Genomic DNA, 17,274 nt, shown 5'->3' on the forward strand with positions numbered 1-17,274 from the left:
AATCAACAAAGGTAAAGAAATCCTATAAAATGGGAGAAAATATTTGCAGACTATTTATCTCATAAGGAGTTCATGTCTAATATATATAAGGAATGCATACAAATGAATAGTGAAAAACAAATAACCCAATTAGAAAATGGGCAAAAAAATCTGAATAGATAATTTTTTTTCCAAAGAGGACATTCAAATGGACAGCGAGAACATAAAAAGGTTCTTAGTAGCATTAATGATAGAGGGAATGAAAATCAAAACCATGATGAGATTTTACCCCACATCTGCTAGGATGGCTATTACCAATATGAAAGAAATAAGTGTTGGTGAGGATGTGGATAAAAAGGAGCCCTGAGTGTCACTAGTAAAAATATGAAATGGCATAGCCCTTATGGAAAACAATAGGGAAAATCTCAAAAAGTTAAAAATAGAACTACCATATGATAAATCAATCCCACTTCTGGATATATGTATGAATAATACAAAAAATCAGCAGCTCATAGAGGTATTTGTACGCCCCTGGTCACTGTAGCATTATCCTCAATAATAAAGACATGGAAACACTCTCAGTGTCTGTAAATGATGGATTTATAAAGAAATATAAGTCTGTATGCTCATGTGCCCATGTGTGTGTGTGCGTGTGTGTGTGTGTGTGTGTGTGTGATGAAAAGTTTTTCACCCATAAAAAAGAAAAAAATCCTTGCCATTTATGGCAACATAGATGAAGCTGGTGGGCATTATACCAAGTGAAATCACCACACAAAAGACCAATTCTGTATGATCTCTCTTTTTTTGTGGAATCTAAAAATGTTGAACTCACAGTGACAGGGAGTAAAGTAGTGGTTTGTAAGATTTGAGGATGGGGAAAATCCGTCCATGTTGGTCAAAGGATACTATCTTGCATTTGTAAGAAATAAATTCTGAGGATTTTAATGGTATAGCATAGTGACTTTAGTTAATAAAACTTTATTATATACATAAAAATTGTTAAGAGAGTAGGTCCAATGTTCTCTTCACCCCCCCATACCTCGCCCCTGCAGACACACAGAGATAACTGTGGGAAGCGGTAGATATGTAAACTAACTGACTGAGGTAATCATTTTGCAATACACACAAATTATCACATTATACATTTTAAATATCTACAGGTTAGCCCTTAATTATACCTCAATAACACGGGGTGGGGGGGAACCAAGTGAACTAATGAAAATGGCGCCCCCCCGCATTTTTCCTTCTTTAAAGTATCAAAGTAGTGATGACCCCCCAGTTAGGACAATGCTGAGGTGTAGTGGGTAAGATCATGGACCAGTAATAAGACTTCAGTGGTAAAGGTCTACTTTGATCAGTTTTCCTCTCTATACCACAACACTTTCACCTTTAAAACAGAGATAATGGTGACACCCACATGGAAAGCAGTTGTGAAGACTGCATTGATATACCTTAGGGACTTAGAACAGTGAAGTTTCTGGTCTGGTAAGTGCCTACTGTGTGGCGGTTGTCATTTATATGCTGATAGTACAAGGTGATGTAAAAGTCTCAATTCCTAGACACACAATCCCTGTATTCAGACACACCAGCCCACGTGGGACCCAGGCTACCAGTAGGACTGAGTCCATCCCTCTACCGGCAGGGCAGACACCCACCAGAGCTTAGACTCCAGCACAAGACCGCCCCTTCCAACCAGCAGACTACCGTGGGATGTCAAGCCCAGAGGCCCAGATCCACTCACACTGGCCTGTGCGGGACCCAGGCTCACAGTAGGCCTGGTTCCACCCTTCCAAAGGCAGATACCCACTGGAGACCAGCCTCCTGCACAGGACCACCTCTTCCCACCAGCAAACTACTGTGGGAGGCCCGGCCTGGCCCAGATCTGTCCACACCAACTTGTGCAGGACCCAGGTCCAGGGTAGGTCAGAATTCGCCCCTCCCCCCCACCTGGGAGCCTAAGAGTAACCCACTCCCACCTAGGGACACTGCAGTCATCCCATTGCCTTCCCCACGCAGTAGCCCCTAACTTTTTGACAATAGACAGGGCCTAGAAGCAGAGGCATCTCAGAGCAGGCATCCCAAAGAGAGTGTGAGGCCCACTCTTTCAGCTCCATCTCTGTAAGACATTATTTCCATCTTGGGGCACCTTAACTATTATCTCAAGTTACCTTGGCTATTGCCGCCACCACCTTTAGATGCAATAGCATACATTGAGGGACACCAGCAGGTCTGGAAGCCCAACATCAAGGTGGGGTACAGATAATCTGCATGGGTACTACAAGAATATAGGGAAGAAAATTTAATATCTCAAATCCACACTGCAAGAAAGGAAGACACACAGACAACATGAAAAATAAAAGGGGAGGAAAGTGCCCCAAACAAACCAGGATACTACAATAACAGAACCCATGGACAGCAAAGTTGATGAAAAGTCAGAGAAGGAGTTCAGAAGGTTCATAATTAAAAAGATCTGTGAATTAAAGAATGACCTAAAGGAGCAAATACAGGCAAAAACTTATCACTCCAATGAAGAGATAAGAGAGCAAATATAGGTAGCAGAAGATTACTTCAAGAGAGAGATACTCAGATAAAATCCAGTCAGAAATACTTAAAATATAGGATACAATAAATCAAATAAAACACTCAATAGAGAGCATATCCAACAGACTAGATCATTTGGAAGGAAGAACATCAGATAATGAAGACAAAGTATAAAATCTGGAAAATAAAGTTGACCACATTGTGAATAAGTAAGACACCATGAACAGAACTTCCCAGAATTATAGGATGGCATTAAAAGACCAAATCTAAGGAAGGCACAGAGTTTCAAACCAAAGGAATACACAATCTCTTCAATGAGATATTATCAGAAAATTTCCAAAGCATAAAGAACAAATTGGAAAACCAAATACAAGAGGCATACCAGACACCAAATGTACAAAATTATAACAGATCTACACCAAGGCACATTATATTGAAAATGCCAAGCATACAGAATAAGGACAGAATCTTAAAAGCTGCAAGAGAGAGGATTCAGATCACATAGAGGGGGAGACCAATTCATATCAGCAGATTTTTCAACCCAGACCCTCAAAACCAGGAGATTGTGGAACAACATATACCAGGTTCTGAAATAAAATGGATGCCATTCAAACTAGCAGATTGGATTAAAAAAATCTATGCCTCCAAGAGACTCATCTCATAGGAAAAGACATCCAAAGACTGAAGGTGAAGGGTTGGGGAAAAACTCATAACACTCACATGGATTGAAGAAGCAAGCAGGAGTTTCCATCCTCATACCAAATAAAGTAGACTTTCAACTAAAGTCAATCACAAAGGATAAAGAGGGACACTACATACTGTTCAAGGAAACCATACACCAACAAGACTTAACAATTACAAATATATATGCTCCAAATAGTGAAGCATCTATGTTCATCAAACAAACTCTTAAGTTCAAGAGTCAAATAGGCCACAACAAAACAATTTTGGGTGACTTTAACACACCTTTCATCAACAGATAGGTCTTCCAAACAAAAGCTGAATGAAGAAACTATAGAACTCAATAATACAACAAATAACTTAGACTTAACTGACATATGGAGAATATTTGATCCTTCAATGAGAGAATACACTTTTTTCTTAGCAGTACATGGATCTTTCTCTAAAATAGACCATATATACTATGCCACCAAGCAACTCTTAGCAAATATAAAAAAGTAGAGATACTACTCTGCATCCTATCAGATCATAATGGAATGAAATTAGAAATCAATGATAAAATAAGAAATAAAATCCACCCCAATACATAAACTAATAACTAAATAATATGCTACTGCATAAACAATGGGTTGCAGAAGACATTAAGGAGAAGATTAAAAGATTTTTAGAGGTGAATGAGAACACAGATACAGCATATCGAAATCTTTGGAACACTATGAAAGCAATTCTAAGAAGGAAATTCATTGCATGAAGGTCATTTCTTAAAAGAAAAAAAGTCAACATATAAGTGACTTAACATTACATCTCAAAGCCTTAGAAAAAGAAGAACAAATCAAAACCCAAAACAATAGAAGACAGGAAATAATTAAAATCAGAGTTGAAATCAATGATATTGAAACAAAAGAAACAATTCAAAAAATTGACAGAACAAAAAGTTGGTTCTTTGAAAAAAATAAATAAAATTGACAAACCCTTAAACATTGCTAACAAAGAGAAAGAGAGAGAAAACTCAAATTACTAACATAGTGATGAAAAAAATCACAACAGACACTACAGAGATACAGAAGATAATTAGAAATTATTTTGAAAACGTGTACTCCAATAAAATAGAAAATTTTGAAGGCATCAATAAATTTCTAGAGTCATATAATTTTCCCAAATTGAATCAAGATGATATACACAATTTATACAGATCAATTTCAAGTTGAAATAGAAGATGCTATCAAAAGTCTACCAACCAAGAAAAGCCCAGGACTGAATGGATACACAACTGAGTTCTATAAGACCTTTAAAGAAGAACTAATACCAATACTCCAATTTATTTCAGGAAATAGAAAAAGAGGCAGCACTTCCAAGCTCATTCTATGAGGCCAATATCACCCTGATTCCAAAACCAGGCAAAGACACATAAAAAAAAAAAAAAGGAAACTTCAGACCAATATCTCTAATGAACATAGATGCAAAAATTCTCAATAAAATTCTGGCAAATGGAATACAAAAATATATAAAAATATTGTGCACCATGATGAGGAGGGATTCATCCCAGGGATGCAAGGTTGGCTTAACATAAGGAAATCAATAAATGTAATTCATCACATTAATAGACTTAAAGATAAGAATCATATGATCTCAACAGATGCAAAAAAAGCATTTGACAAAAATACAGCACCCTTTATGTTCAAAACACTAGAAAAATTAGGGATAACAGGAACATATCTCAAAGTCATAAAGACTATCTATGCTAAGCACCAGGCCAACATCATTCTAAATGGAAAAAAAAATGAAGCCATTTCCTCTAAAAACTGGAACAAGACAGAGATGCCCTCTTTCACCACTTCTATTTAACACAGTTCTTGAAACACTGGCCAGAGCAATTAGACAGATGAAAGAAATTAAAAGGATACACATAGGAAAAGAAGAACTCAAATTGGCACTATTTGCTGATGATATTATACTATACCTAGAAGACCCTAAAAGTTCCACCAGAAAACTTCTAGAACTAGTAATGAATTCATCAAAGTAGGAGGATATAAAATCAACACCCATAAATCACAGGCATTTCTGTATACCAGTGACAAATCCTTAGAAAGGGAAATGAAAAAAACTACCCATTTACAATAGCCTCAAAAAAAGTACTTTGGAATCAACTTTTTTTAAAAAAAGGTGAACGACCTATATTATGAAAATTACAGAACCCTAAAAAAAGTCAAAGAAGACCTTAGAAAATGGAAAGATCTACCTTGCTCTTGGATAGGCAAAATTAATATTATCAAAATGACCATACTAAAAGCATTATACAGATTTAATGCAATTCAAATCAAAATCCCAATGACATTCCTCATTCCTCACAGAAATAGAAAAAGAAATCATGAAATTCATCTGGAAAAAATAAGAGACCCAGAATAGCTAAAGCAATCCTTTGCAGGAATTGTCATGGTGAAGCAGGTGGCATCACTAGACCAGACATTAAACTATACTACAGAGCAATAGTAACAAAAACAGCATGGCATTGAAACCAAAACAGACTGGTAGACCAATGGTACAGAATAGAGGACACAGAGACTAACCCACAAAACTACAATTGTCTTATATATGACATAGGTGTCAAAAACATGGGTTGGGGAAAAGATAGCCTCTTCAACAAATGGTGCTGGGAAAACTTGAAATCTATATGCAACAAAATAAAATTAAACCCCTATCTCTCACCATGCACAAAACTCAACCAAAAATGGATCAAGAACTTAGGAATAAAACCAGAGATCCTGCATCTAATAGAAGAAAAAGTAGGCCCTAATCTTCATCATGTGGGATTAGGCCCCAACTTCCTTAATAAGACTCCTTTGGCACAAGAATTAAAACCAAGAATCAATAAATGAGATGGATTCAAACTAAAAGGCTTACTTTCAGCAAAAGAAACAATTTGTGAGGTGAATAGAGAGCCTACATCTTGGAAGCAAATCTTTACCTCTCACACATCAGATAGAGCACTCTAGATAAAGTATATAAAGAACTCAAAAAGCTGAATCCCAAAACAACAAATAATCTAATCAAAATGGGCCAAGGATCTGCACCGACACTTCTCAGAAGATGATATACAATCAATCAACAAATATATGAAAAAATGTTCATCATCGCTACAATTAGAGAAATGCAAATCAAAACTACTCTAAGATTTCATCTCACTCCAGTCAGAATGGCAGCTATTATGAATACAAACAACGATAAGTGTTGGCAAGGATGTGGGGGAAAAGGCACACTCATACACTGCTGGTGGGACTGCAAATTGGTGCAGCCAATATGGAAAGCAGTATAGAGATTTCTTGGAAAATTGAGAATAGAACCACGATTTGACCCAGCTGTCCCTCTCCTCGGTCTATACCCAAAGGACTTAAAAACAGCATACTACATGGACACAGCCACATCAATGTTTATAGCAGCACAATTCACAATAGCTAAACTGTGGAAACAACCTAGATGCCCTTCGGTAGATAAATGGATAAAAAAAATGTGGCATATATACACAATGGAATATTACTCAGCAATAAAAGAGAATAAAATCATGGCATTTGCAGGTAAATGGATGGAGTTAGAGAAGATAATGCTAAGTGAAGTTAGCCAATCCCAAAAACCCAAATGCCAAATGTTTTCTCTGATATAAGGAAGCTGATCATAGTGGGATAGAGAGAAGGAGTATGGGAGAAATAGATGAACTCTAGATAGGGCAGAGGGGTGGGAGGGACAGGGAGGGGGCATGGGGTTAGAAATGATGGTGGAATGTCATGGTCATTATTATCCAAAGTACATCTATGAAGACACAGATTGGTGTGAATATACTTTGTATACAACCAGAGATTTGAAAAATTGTGCTCTATATGTGTAATAAGAATTGTAATGCATTCTACTGACATTTATAAATTTAAAAAAAAATTAAATTAAATAATCCCTGAATTCAGGAAGAAGATGGTTGACATCTCCGTGGAAATCTGAGTACATCCCAGATTTCATACCTTGTGGTACAATGTACTCTTTGGGCTGTATTTGATGTCTTTCCACTCATAAAATAAAAGGGAAGATTTAAAGGAATGCATGTAGAAAAAAGAGTTTTCAGTGCTATAATTGCTTCTAAATCCTGACAGTGGACAGAAATTATATCAGTCTGGTTTGAGAAGGAGAAAATTCAGTATATTTTACTGATATGTCCAATTTTAATTAATGTTGTTTTTTTTCCATAACATTAATTTTTTATCCATTCATATTACAAAATTTATTTTTAATAACATTATCATAATCACATGTATGTTTTATACTAACATGTATATTATGGTATATATTCAACATATGCATATATTTTATGTATGTCTATACATACATGTGTATATTATTTTATCCATTCATATATTACATATATATAGTAGGTTCTTTGTGTCCTTGAGTTTTGCATTTGAGGATTCAAAGAAATGGGGACAGGAAACATTTGAAAATCATGGCTTATGAATTGAACACGTATCCACTTTTTTCCTTGTTTTTATTCCCTAATAAAATATAGAGTAACTATTCACATGGCATTTACATTGTATTACATATTATAAGTAATCCAAAAATTAATTAAATTATACAGGAGGGTGTACATAGATTATATGCAAATCTACACCATTTTATCTAAGAAACTTGAGTACTCATAGATTTTGTATGCATTGGGGTCTTAAAACAAAACTGCATGGATACTGAAAGACAAGTATACACATATATACATTCGACTACGTGTGTATACGTATGTGTGTATCCATGCCCAACCCTATATATATATATATATATATATATATATATATATATATATATATACTTCTGTATATATTACTCCTACTTTTATATATTTAATTATTTGTATATATTTTAATCTTGCATGCCCTACTAAAAATATAGTGGATAGCATATATATATATATATATATATATATATATATATATAATTTATTTTATACATACATATATATCCATAAATAGAAGCCATATAAAATATTATAATATCCTTATTATCATCAATCACATATGTTAGGAGTTAATTAATATCACAGGTTTTAATTATAGTCTTCTTTATCTATGTCAACTCTAGTGTTTTTGCCTATTCTTGCTAACTCTCTGTCAGAATTTTTGCATGATGACTAACAAATTGAAGGTGCTCAGTAAATAGTGATAGAAGGATTTGTTACCCATGAATTCCTCCTACGTAGTGGTTTGCCACTATCACTGTATTCTAGAATCATTCAGAAAGCTTTTATTTATTCACTTGATTGGTATCTTTGCTTGAGTCTCATCCCAATTAATTCAGATATTTGGGAGATAGGCTCAGGCAATGCTCCCTGTAAAGCTCTCCAGGTGATTCAATGGTGCACCCCTGGAATGAGAACCAGTGATACAATACCGGATAGAGCTTGAGTTTACTCTTCTGTGAGGGGAGGGTTGGGCCCCCATTGAAGGAAGGGAATTCCGTGTTGGATGATGAAGTCAATGCATCCCATCACTAGGACTGAGTCTATTCAACTTTCAGGATTTAGACTGTTAAGAGAGAGGAGAGAAGTGGAAATTCCCTATTCACACAGTCATAGGGGCTTTAGACTGAGGCACCCAGCCTCCCCATGAACTGGAGCAGGGTTATTATCTATTGCAGCGAAGACACTTGTTCCTAGTCACTACCTCTCCAATAAGGAAGGAGCTGCCTATGACCAGACCCACAGTTTCTCAGGAAATGCCCAGGGGTTGAATGGAATTGAGACAAACTATCCCAGTAAGCTCTGTTAGAAACTGTGAGTCTCCCCAACTGCTTCTTTCTGAAAGAACAGTGGACCTCCTTGCTCTACTCCAGTTCTCTGTTCTGCAGTGGGAAAGACTTTTTGGTTATACAAGTCTGGTTTCTTTCTACACATAACGCTACAAGGCAGTCATTCTGAGCCTACTTCACAGATAAAAAGCTGATATCAAGAGCAGGTAAGTGACTTGAAGTAATTCAAAGTAACTTGTAACTTTTATAAGTGTTACAGTCTGAACTGTAGTGGATTAGTTTCTCTTTCTTCTTCTTTTTTTTTTTTTTTTCCGGGTGGCGATTTTTTTTCATTATTTATATATAACAGCGGGGAACCACCATTTGACCCAGCTCTGCCTCTCCTAGATCTATACCCAAAGGACTTAAAAATAGTATACTACAGGGACACAGCCAAGTCAATGTTTATAACAGCACAATTCACAATAGCTAAATTGTGGAACCAACCTAGGTGCCCTTCAATAGATAAAAGGATAAAAAAATGTGGCATATACACACAATGGAATATTACTCAGCAATAAAAGAGAATAAAATCTCTTCTTTCTACTTCACCCTCTTTAATCTGTACCTGTGAATCAATTTATTAATGTGCTGATTGTGAAAATGAGACTTAGATTCAGATTACCTAGGTTTGAATCCAAGTATTTTCTTTCCTACTGTGTGATTTGGGGCAAATCATGCAACTTCTCTTAGCCTCAGGGACCCTCCTTGAAGTAAAAAGTCACATTGCTTATTCTAAAACGACTTTGTTACCTCTATCATGATATTGGTAAAATTATTCATAAAATTTGTAGCAGAATAATCATCAAAGGTCAGTGTTATTATAAAATTTTATTAATATTTTTCTGTTCTCTTTCTAACTGGCCATTCTTGCTTTTAGAATAATGCAATCATCCCTTGGAATCCACAGTGGTTTGGTTCACAGTCCTCCTCTGGTACCAAATTCCGTGAATGCTCAAGTCTGTGGTATAAAATGATGTAGTATTTGCATACAATGTATACACATTTTTGCATATATACCTTAAAACATCTCTTTGATGATTTATAATATCTCTTTGATCTTTACAATACCTAGGATGTTGTAAGTGCCAGGTAAATTCTTGTTATCCTACAATGTTTACAGAATAAGGACAAGAAAAGAAAGTCTACACATGTTCAGCACATAAGTAGTTTTTAATAAGTATTTTTGAGTGTTCAAATATGAAAGATTGTCTGTATTCTTAAATGGCTTTTTCAAATAAATTTTGACCCTTGCTGGCTTTTAAATTACTGGTCCCATTATATTCAAAAATGAAATATAAATGAAAGCTTTCACAAATCAAATCTTTCATTACTTAAAAATACACACTTAAAAATTACAAAATCACTTATTAAAATGTATTCCAGGATGCAATGATGATTCAACAATGAAAAATTTACTAATGTGGTTGGTCTAACATACCAATGAAATAATGGTCAAGAGAAATTAATATGAACTCTAAAATAGACCCTAAAAGGGTCTTTTGAAGTTTCATACATTTTTTTCTTCACCTAGGAGAAAGTTTATAACTTTAATCAGATATTCAAATGTTATCAGATAATTAGTCTTTAAAACTAAAGTAATTCAAATATCACCTTTTCTATCTTTATATTTTTCATATACATTATAAAAATCAACACCCATATATAATTAAAGTATTATTCTATAGAAAGGGAGACTATTATAGATGTAAATGTTTATTTTCTGGTTTTCAAGTTCTCCTATAGTAATGTCCAGACATCCAATATCGCATTTGTTAAGGGCATTTTACATCAGAGGCTAGTTCAGAGTGTCTACCCTGACTTCTGTCAGCATTTGTAAAGTTACATACTAGGTAATTAACCACAGTTATCTCCTACTACTAAGATTATAGATTGAATTCTTACTTTGAGTTAATAGTATTTTGAATACTCTTAAAGATAGCAATATTAGTTTTATAGTAAAATTAAAGTTGGGAATTTTAAATGAACTTCATTATTCTATAAACTTGTTATAATAACATGTTTGGGTGGCTATTTGTGTTAGATACACAAAGTATAAAAATAAAGCAAATTCCTTTTAAAAGTCATTTTTGCAAAGGCTTCTTATAATCAAAAAAAAAAAAGAAAGGCATTCTCTGGATTTCCATTATGTGACGGGAAGTATGATTCTGTTAAATTTTAACCCTGGTCCTTCCACATCTTCTGAACACTGCCTTTGGACATGAACCCAGTATATGAAATGATCACTTTTTCTCCTGTGTTTGTGGTATTCTCATTTGGCACTTGGCATTGGGATTTTGTTCCTTCTACTTACCAACTCTCCAGTTGAGCTGAGCTGCACTGGGGGTACCAGTGAGATCTGAGGAGCTGGAAAAAGCCATTGGAGACAGCAGGGATGCTAATGGGTCATCACAGTTGTCTAGAATGATAGGAAGAGAGAGAAAAAGAGATTAGATTGCCCATGAAGAGGGCAATCATGACATTAACGACCATCATTTATTAATCACTTTCTCTGCATAAAGTCAGGCCCCACTTCCTTCCTTGTGTTATTGCATCTACTCCTCACAAGAAGTCTGAAGGACAGGTGTGATTTTCTTTCACAAATGGTGACAATGAAGTTCAGGGTTTCATGTAGGTTTTCTGTGGTCCCAAGACTCACCTAGGAGTGTTTCATCCACCTAGGTGGGTCTGACTCAAAAGTCCAGTTATCCATTCATTCCTTTAATTGACCATTTGAGCAAAGCATTACTTAATTACACTTGTACTTATTCTATAGAAAGGGAGACCATCATAGATGTAAATGTTTATTTTCTGGTCTTCAAGTTCTCCTCTAGTAATTGTATGTAGAGGTATAAGATTGTTTCGAATAGCTTACTCTCTGCTTTGTGAACACCACTGGAAAATAAGTCACTCATCTTAGCAGCTCATTTATAGTTTCTACAGCATTAGAGAATAGTCTCAGAGTTGTTTTTTTTTTTTTTTTGCAGTCTTAAATTTGATATTCACTTCAATAGCTACCAACCCAACTATTCTAAATGTGATATGCATGTTTTCTAAGGCTTCTTTGATAAAATCCAAATATGAGACAGGTGAGGTCACTGGCATAGACATGGTATTGACTCCTTATATGTCCCTCTAGATTGATACGAATGCCATGACCATCCAATTTCTTATAGAGGATCCTGTCCTTCACTCTTAGCATATTGATGCTTTGGTTACAATATTGTACCCTCCAAAATTCATATTGAGATTGAATTGTCATTCTAGCAATGTAAACAGGAGAAAGCTTCAAAAAGATAATTCAGCTGTGAAAGCTCCATTCTCATAGGTGGGTTTTACGCCTTAAAAAGGGCTTTCGGGAATGTGGTCTCCTACACTCTTGCCTTCTACCATGTGATCACATGGCAATTAGCTCTTGTTAGATGCTAGAACCTTTATATATGACTTTCCAGTTTCCAGAAATGTAAACCAATACATGTCTATTCATTACAAATGACCCAGTTTTAGGTATTCTGTCAGAACAGCACAAAAGTGGCCAGAACAATAGATTATCTTAGTCTTATATAATAATCCCTTATTTTGTTTTTATCTTCCACTAGGTAGCACACTCTTTGTGGGCTCCTAGCAAAGAATCTGCAACATAATAGGTCCTGAAGAAAAGTTTGTGAAAAGGATGGTATGGTGAATGATGAAGGAAGAAAGGAAGAGAAGAAAGGATCAATCATCAATCAATCAACCATCAGCCTCAGAGTACCAACATTCTTTTCCTGTTTTTTTTTTTTCCATGTTGTACAAAATTGATTCTGCAGAACATTGAGAAATGACTTCATGAGACCTACACATACCTCATTCAAAACAAAATCAGAATGTGCTGTTCAGTTTGCAGGTAAACTTCTTAGGAAGCTTTGGTTTGATATGTTTTTAAAGAACATTCATATTGGCTCATGCTTGATTATCTAACAAATTCTTAGAGACCTGCATTTTAGCTAATTGCAGGAAAAATTAATTAGAAGCATAAGAATTAATTTCTTGTTTGTTAAGAGTGCTAAAAAAAATCAACTGGCAAAGTGTATTTTGAGTTCTCTCCAAACAGAAATGTTTTGAAAAATATTTTGAGGTATTTGACAAACATGAGACAACACCAGATCCTCACTGGAGAAAGAACATAGATGTCACTACTTTGGTATCTCTGTAGTTTTGGTCACTCTGTGAACAGAAAGCAAAGCATGTGACTGCTTCACTCCTGGTATAAGACACAAATGTTAGATGATGATTGCTCACCTCAGAGCACTTGCTTGAAAACACATATTTACTTTATTTATATATTAGGAAACAATTTAAACATAATGTGGATGTTGTAATTTACTTCTGACTCTTATCATCAGGAAATATCAGATAAATACAGGAAAATGAACCTTAGATGTATATTCCAAACACACACACACACACACACACACACACACACACACAACACCCACACACAAACATACAGTTATCAAATATAAACACAGAATTTAAAATTCACTACTGTGTTATGAGCTTCCCCCATTGACCTCTATAGTTATCACTATCATTCCATTTCATAAAACACCTTTCCATCACTTTGCAAAAACTCAAGCCCTTCTGACACCCAAATCCACAAGAAAACTGTGAATCTTTTAAAGGCAAAGGAACCTATTTATTATTGCATTTATGTATTTCTAAAATGTTTAATATACCTACAACTCTGCTATCATTTTATTAGGTTCTTATATTCTATGTGTCATCGATGCCTTTTGCGTATGGTGCTCCTAACCCTATTTTACCTTAATCCCTTTCTTTTTAATTTTTCTAAAATTTGTTTTAATTAGTTATACATGACAGTAAACTGCACTTATGCACTTTGATATATCATACATAAAAGGGATATACTTTCTCATTTTTCTGATTGTACATGCTGTGGAATTGCATCTGTCATGCCGTCAGTCCTTTCTTCTAAGATTTTTTATTGTACAATTAACCAGTTGTGTTTATAAATGCATACACTATATTGCAGCAGAATCAACTGTACTTCTGTAGAAATTTCAAGTCATCTCAAGTCACACATCACTTAAGAAACAACCCTGGAGTATAATTTTTCTCCTCATATTATAGTTGTGCTTGGAGGAATATGTTAACTATTAAAATGCCCATGAAATATTAGAAATGGATGTACCCCGGTCATTTAATTCAGTGCAAATATCTGACCTGATGTTGTGCCTATCCTCAGAGAAACATTAAGGACAGAGCTGAGTAAAAAGCTTTCAAATCTTATAGAGCTCATAGACCTATCAGAAATATAAAGATGTAAACAGATAAAGAAACGGGGAGGTTTAGGAAATGTTCACTAAGCATAGAGCCCAGTTGCTAAAACTGGTACTCACTGTCCAGCCTTTCAGACAAGTGATCTTTGCCATCTCCTCCAACCCTCTGCCCTTCCTTCCTTCACAAGGCACTGGCCGTAGGGAGGACTCAGCTTCCAGGGCCCATTGGTGTCATGGCAAAGCTGTCACGCTTCCTCCTCTGAAAACGGCTTGCCTTGTGTCTCAGCCTCTGAGGTTAATGGTTCCATTTCAGAAATAAGTAAATACATGAAACACAATCTATGCCAAGGGAAAGGTCTAGAGGAGATTTTTATTGTTTTAGGGTGCACCTCCTCACACACTCTATGCATTTCAACAGTGGCTTTGAGAGAAACTATCTGAACTTCAACTCCTTGCTCAAAATAGGATAAGAGTGGGAAATTTTCAAATTAGAAAGGAAGAAAGATGACGTCACTCTCCATCTAGAGCAGAGTCGTAGTTCTCTCTGCCATCTCTGAGTCAAGTGAATAACTTGATGACCTCACCTAAAAGAGACTGGAACATGACTCTTCTCAAAAGTGTTTACAATGTAAACATCCTAAATCTAAAAATGGGTATGATTTTAGACAGGGTTCCTATTCTTAAAGCAGAAGAGAAATGACCCAGCATACATGAAAACAATCATTAGGTTTTGTTTTATTTTATTTTGTGATTTGGAATAGCCTGGGGTAGTGGAAAGTATCTGGGTGTCTAGAACTAGGAGATCCTGGTTCCTAGATTTGTTTCTTCTTTTGACGCAATGACTCAATATAATAGATTCAAGTGAATTCAACTTTATTTTCATTGTCTGTAAAATAAAGAATCATCTCTGCCAAATGCATTTATAGAATCATTTTAAAGATGGAATTAGAATAGATGAGGGGGGAAAAAAACAACTTTTTGTCAAGTATAAAGCCCAAAATGAGAACAGAAAGTGGTATATGAATTGCTGGTAATATCTTGCTGTAATTGAGAACAACTATTTTAACAATCTTATTTCTGGGATCTCATTTTTGTACCATGAAACCTGCCCAAGAATTGGTATCACAGATAGCTCTTTTGCACTAAAGGCTTACAATGGGCCAGATGAGCAGTAGAAGATGAAGTGGAGGGGAATGAGGGGATGAAGGATCACAGAGCCTGGGATCTGCCTCCTCCTGGAGGCTGGCTCGACATCACACGAACACATGGCAAGGAAGGAAGGAAAGGAAATACCATCTGTTCCACCCTTCCTGCATGCTTCCAATAAGCAAATCTATGTTATCGCTCAATTTCAGGTTCCACTAGCATCTCAGCCTTCTGACAGTGAGGCTGCACAATGCTAAATGCATCACTCTCTCCTCCAGAAATGTGTGTATGTGTTTATCTGTATTTAGAGAGAAAGCTGAAAATGTGAAGAAACTGTGGTCCAAAGGGAGGTGTTCAACGTTTCGGGGGAAAAAAAATACTCAGGGACTAAACATCAGGTTTCTCTCCTACTCACTTCCAGTGGGACCACTTAGGATAGACCTTAAGCATTTTCTCAAAAATTGCTTTCAAGAAAAAGGGATTTTCCAAGAAACCACGGATACATTGGTGTAATTGAACATTTTCAAAATGAGCTTTCAAAAATCTTCTTCATGGGCCTTTTCTCCCAACCTTTAGATGAAATTAAAAGGCAATTTTCAAAACGCAACCCCTGATTCAAAGGTGACGTATGCTTCTCCATTTTTCCTCAGAAAATAACCACCTACTGTGCCATCTTCACTGTTTTTCTTGATAGCACAAAGGTCCCCGCCTGCTGCACACTGTCTTGTGCAGATAAAACTCCACACCTGTGGGTAAGACTGAGGCTCCTCTGCTGTTACAGTTCAGTCGCTGTTTATGCAACCCCAGGGCTATTTGCAGATAATCTGCCTTGTATTCATAGACTAAAAGAATTTCAGGACCCAGAAGTCACATCTACGTTTGTTAAATCTAAATCTTTGCTTCACAAATGAGGGAAGAGAATAACACTGTTCAGGATTATCCAGATAATCGGTGGACCAGCCTGGACCAAAACTCAAGTTCATTCACTGTCTCCTGGTGACCACAGGGTCAGTTACCTGCTTCCTTTTCATAAGGCAGGTAATCATGAGTTATATTATTCTTCAGAAGAATTGTTTTAATGGGTGACTTTTTATTTGTTTCATTTTTAATTTTTTTTAATTTCTTTTTCTTTTTCTTTTCTTTTCTTTCTTTCTTTCTTTCTTTCTTTTTCTTTTTTTTTTTTTTTTTGCAAAAGGAAAAACACCATCGCATTTCCCAGATAACAGACAAACATTGACAAAGGATAGTCTATCACTTTCAAAACTATTTGAATCTTTTTGCGTTCCTTATGTCTTCCTTCCTCACTAAGTCCCTCATTTCCCTAAGGCAAACAGACAAAAAGTAAAGCACAATGGGAAAGAAAAAAGAGGTAAGAACAGAAAAATAAATGAGACTTAATGTGATTGCCTATGAATATATATTTGCATAGATACTTAGGCATTTTAGTATTGCAATCTGAAGAAGTGGGGATAATTTGTTCCTTAATATATGTGTACAGTTCAGTGCTAGAGGTCTCCTATCACATTAATTAAAAGATGAAGGCACACACACCAAAAAGAAGTCTGGGTAATTACGATATTTACACAGCTTCTTAGAAATTATCATTGACTCTTTAAGATGATTCTACTTTAAGTAACATTTTTTTTGTTGCCAGCATATATTTTTATTCATTATTATTAAAATACCAATTGAGTTACAGATGGTGCTGAAGTGAAATTGTTTGCACTGTCTTGATTACCACAGTAAATTGTCTGTATATGGGGATTTGGAGCTTAAAAGATTCACTTGTATTTATAGGTAAGATAAAATTCCCCTTAGCACCGCACAC

The 17,274-nt window shown here is 35.6% G+C and overlaps 1 protein-coding gene across 3 annotated transcripts in view; it reads right to left on the reverse strand.

Moving 5' to 3' along the window:
- Window positions 1–17,274, reverse strand: part of Cntnap5 (contactin associated protein family member 5) — a 791,405-nt gene that overhangs the window by 597,047 nt on the left and 177,084 nt on the right. For all 3 annotated transcript variants that reach the window (XM_076865870.2, XM_076865869.2, XM_076865868.2), the window contains exon 2: window positions 11,333–11,437. In XM_076865870.2, coding sequence (XP_076721985.1) covers window positions 11,333–11,437 — 105 coding nt within the window. The remainder of the gene's footprint in view (window positions 1–11,332; window positions 11,438–17,274) is intronic.

This window comes from Callospermophilus lateralis, chromosome 9 (assembly GCF_048772815.1).
Source record: "Callospermophilus lateralis isolate mCalLat2 chromosome 9, mCalLat2.hap1, whole genome shotgun sequence".
Lineage (NCBI taxonomy): Eukaryota > Metazoa > Chordata > Mammalia > Rodentia > Sciuridae > Callospermophilus > Callospermophilus lateralis.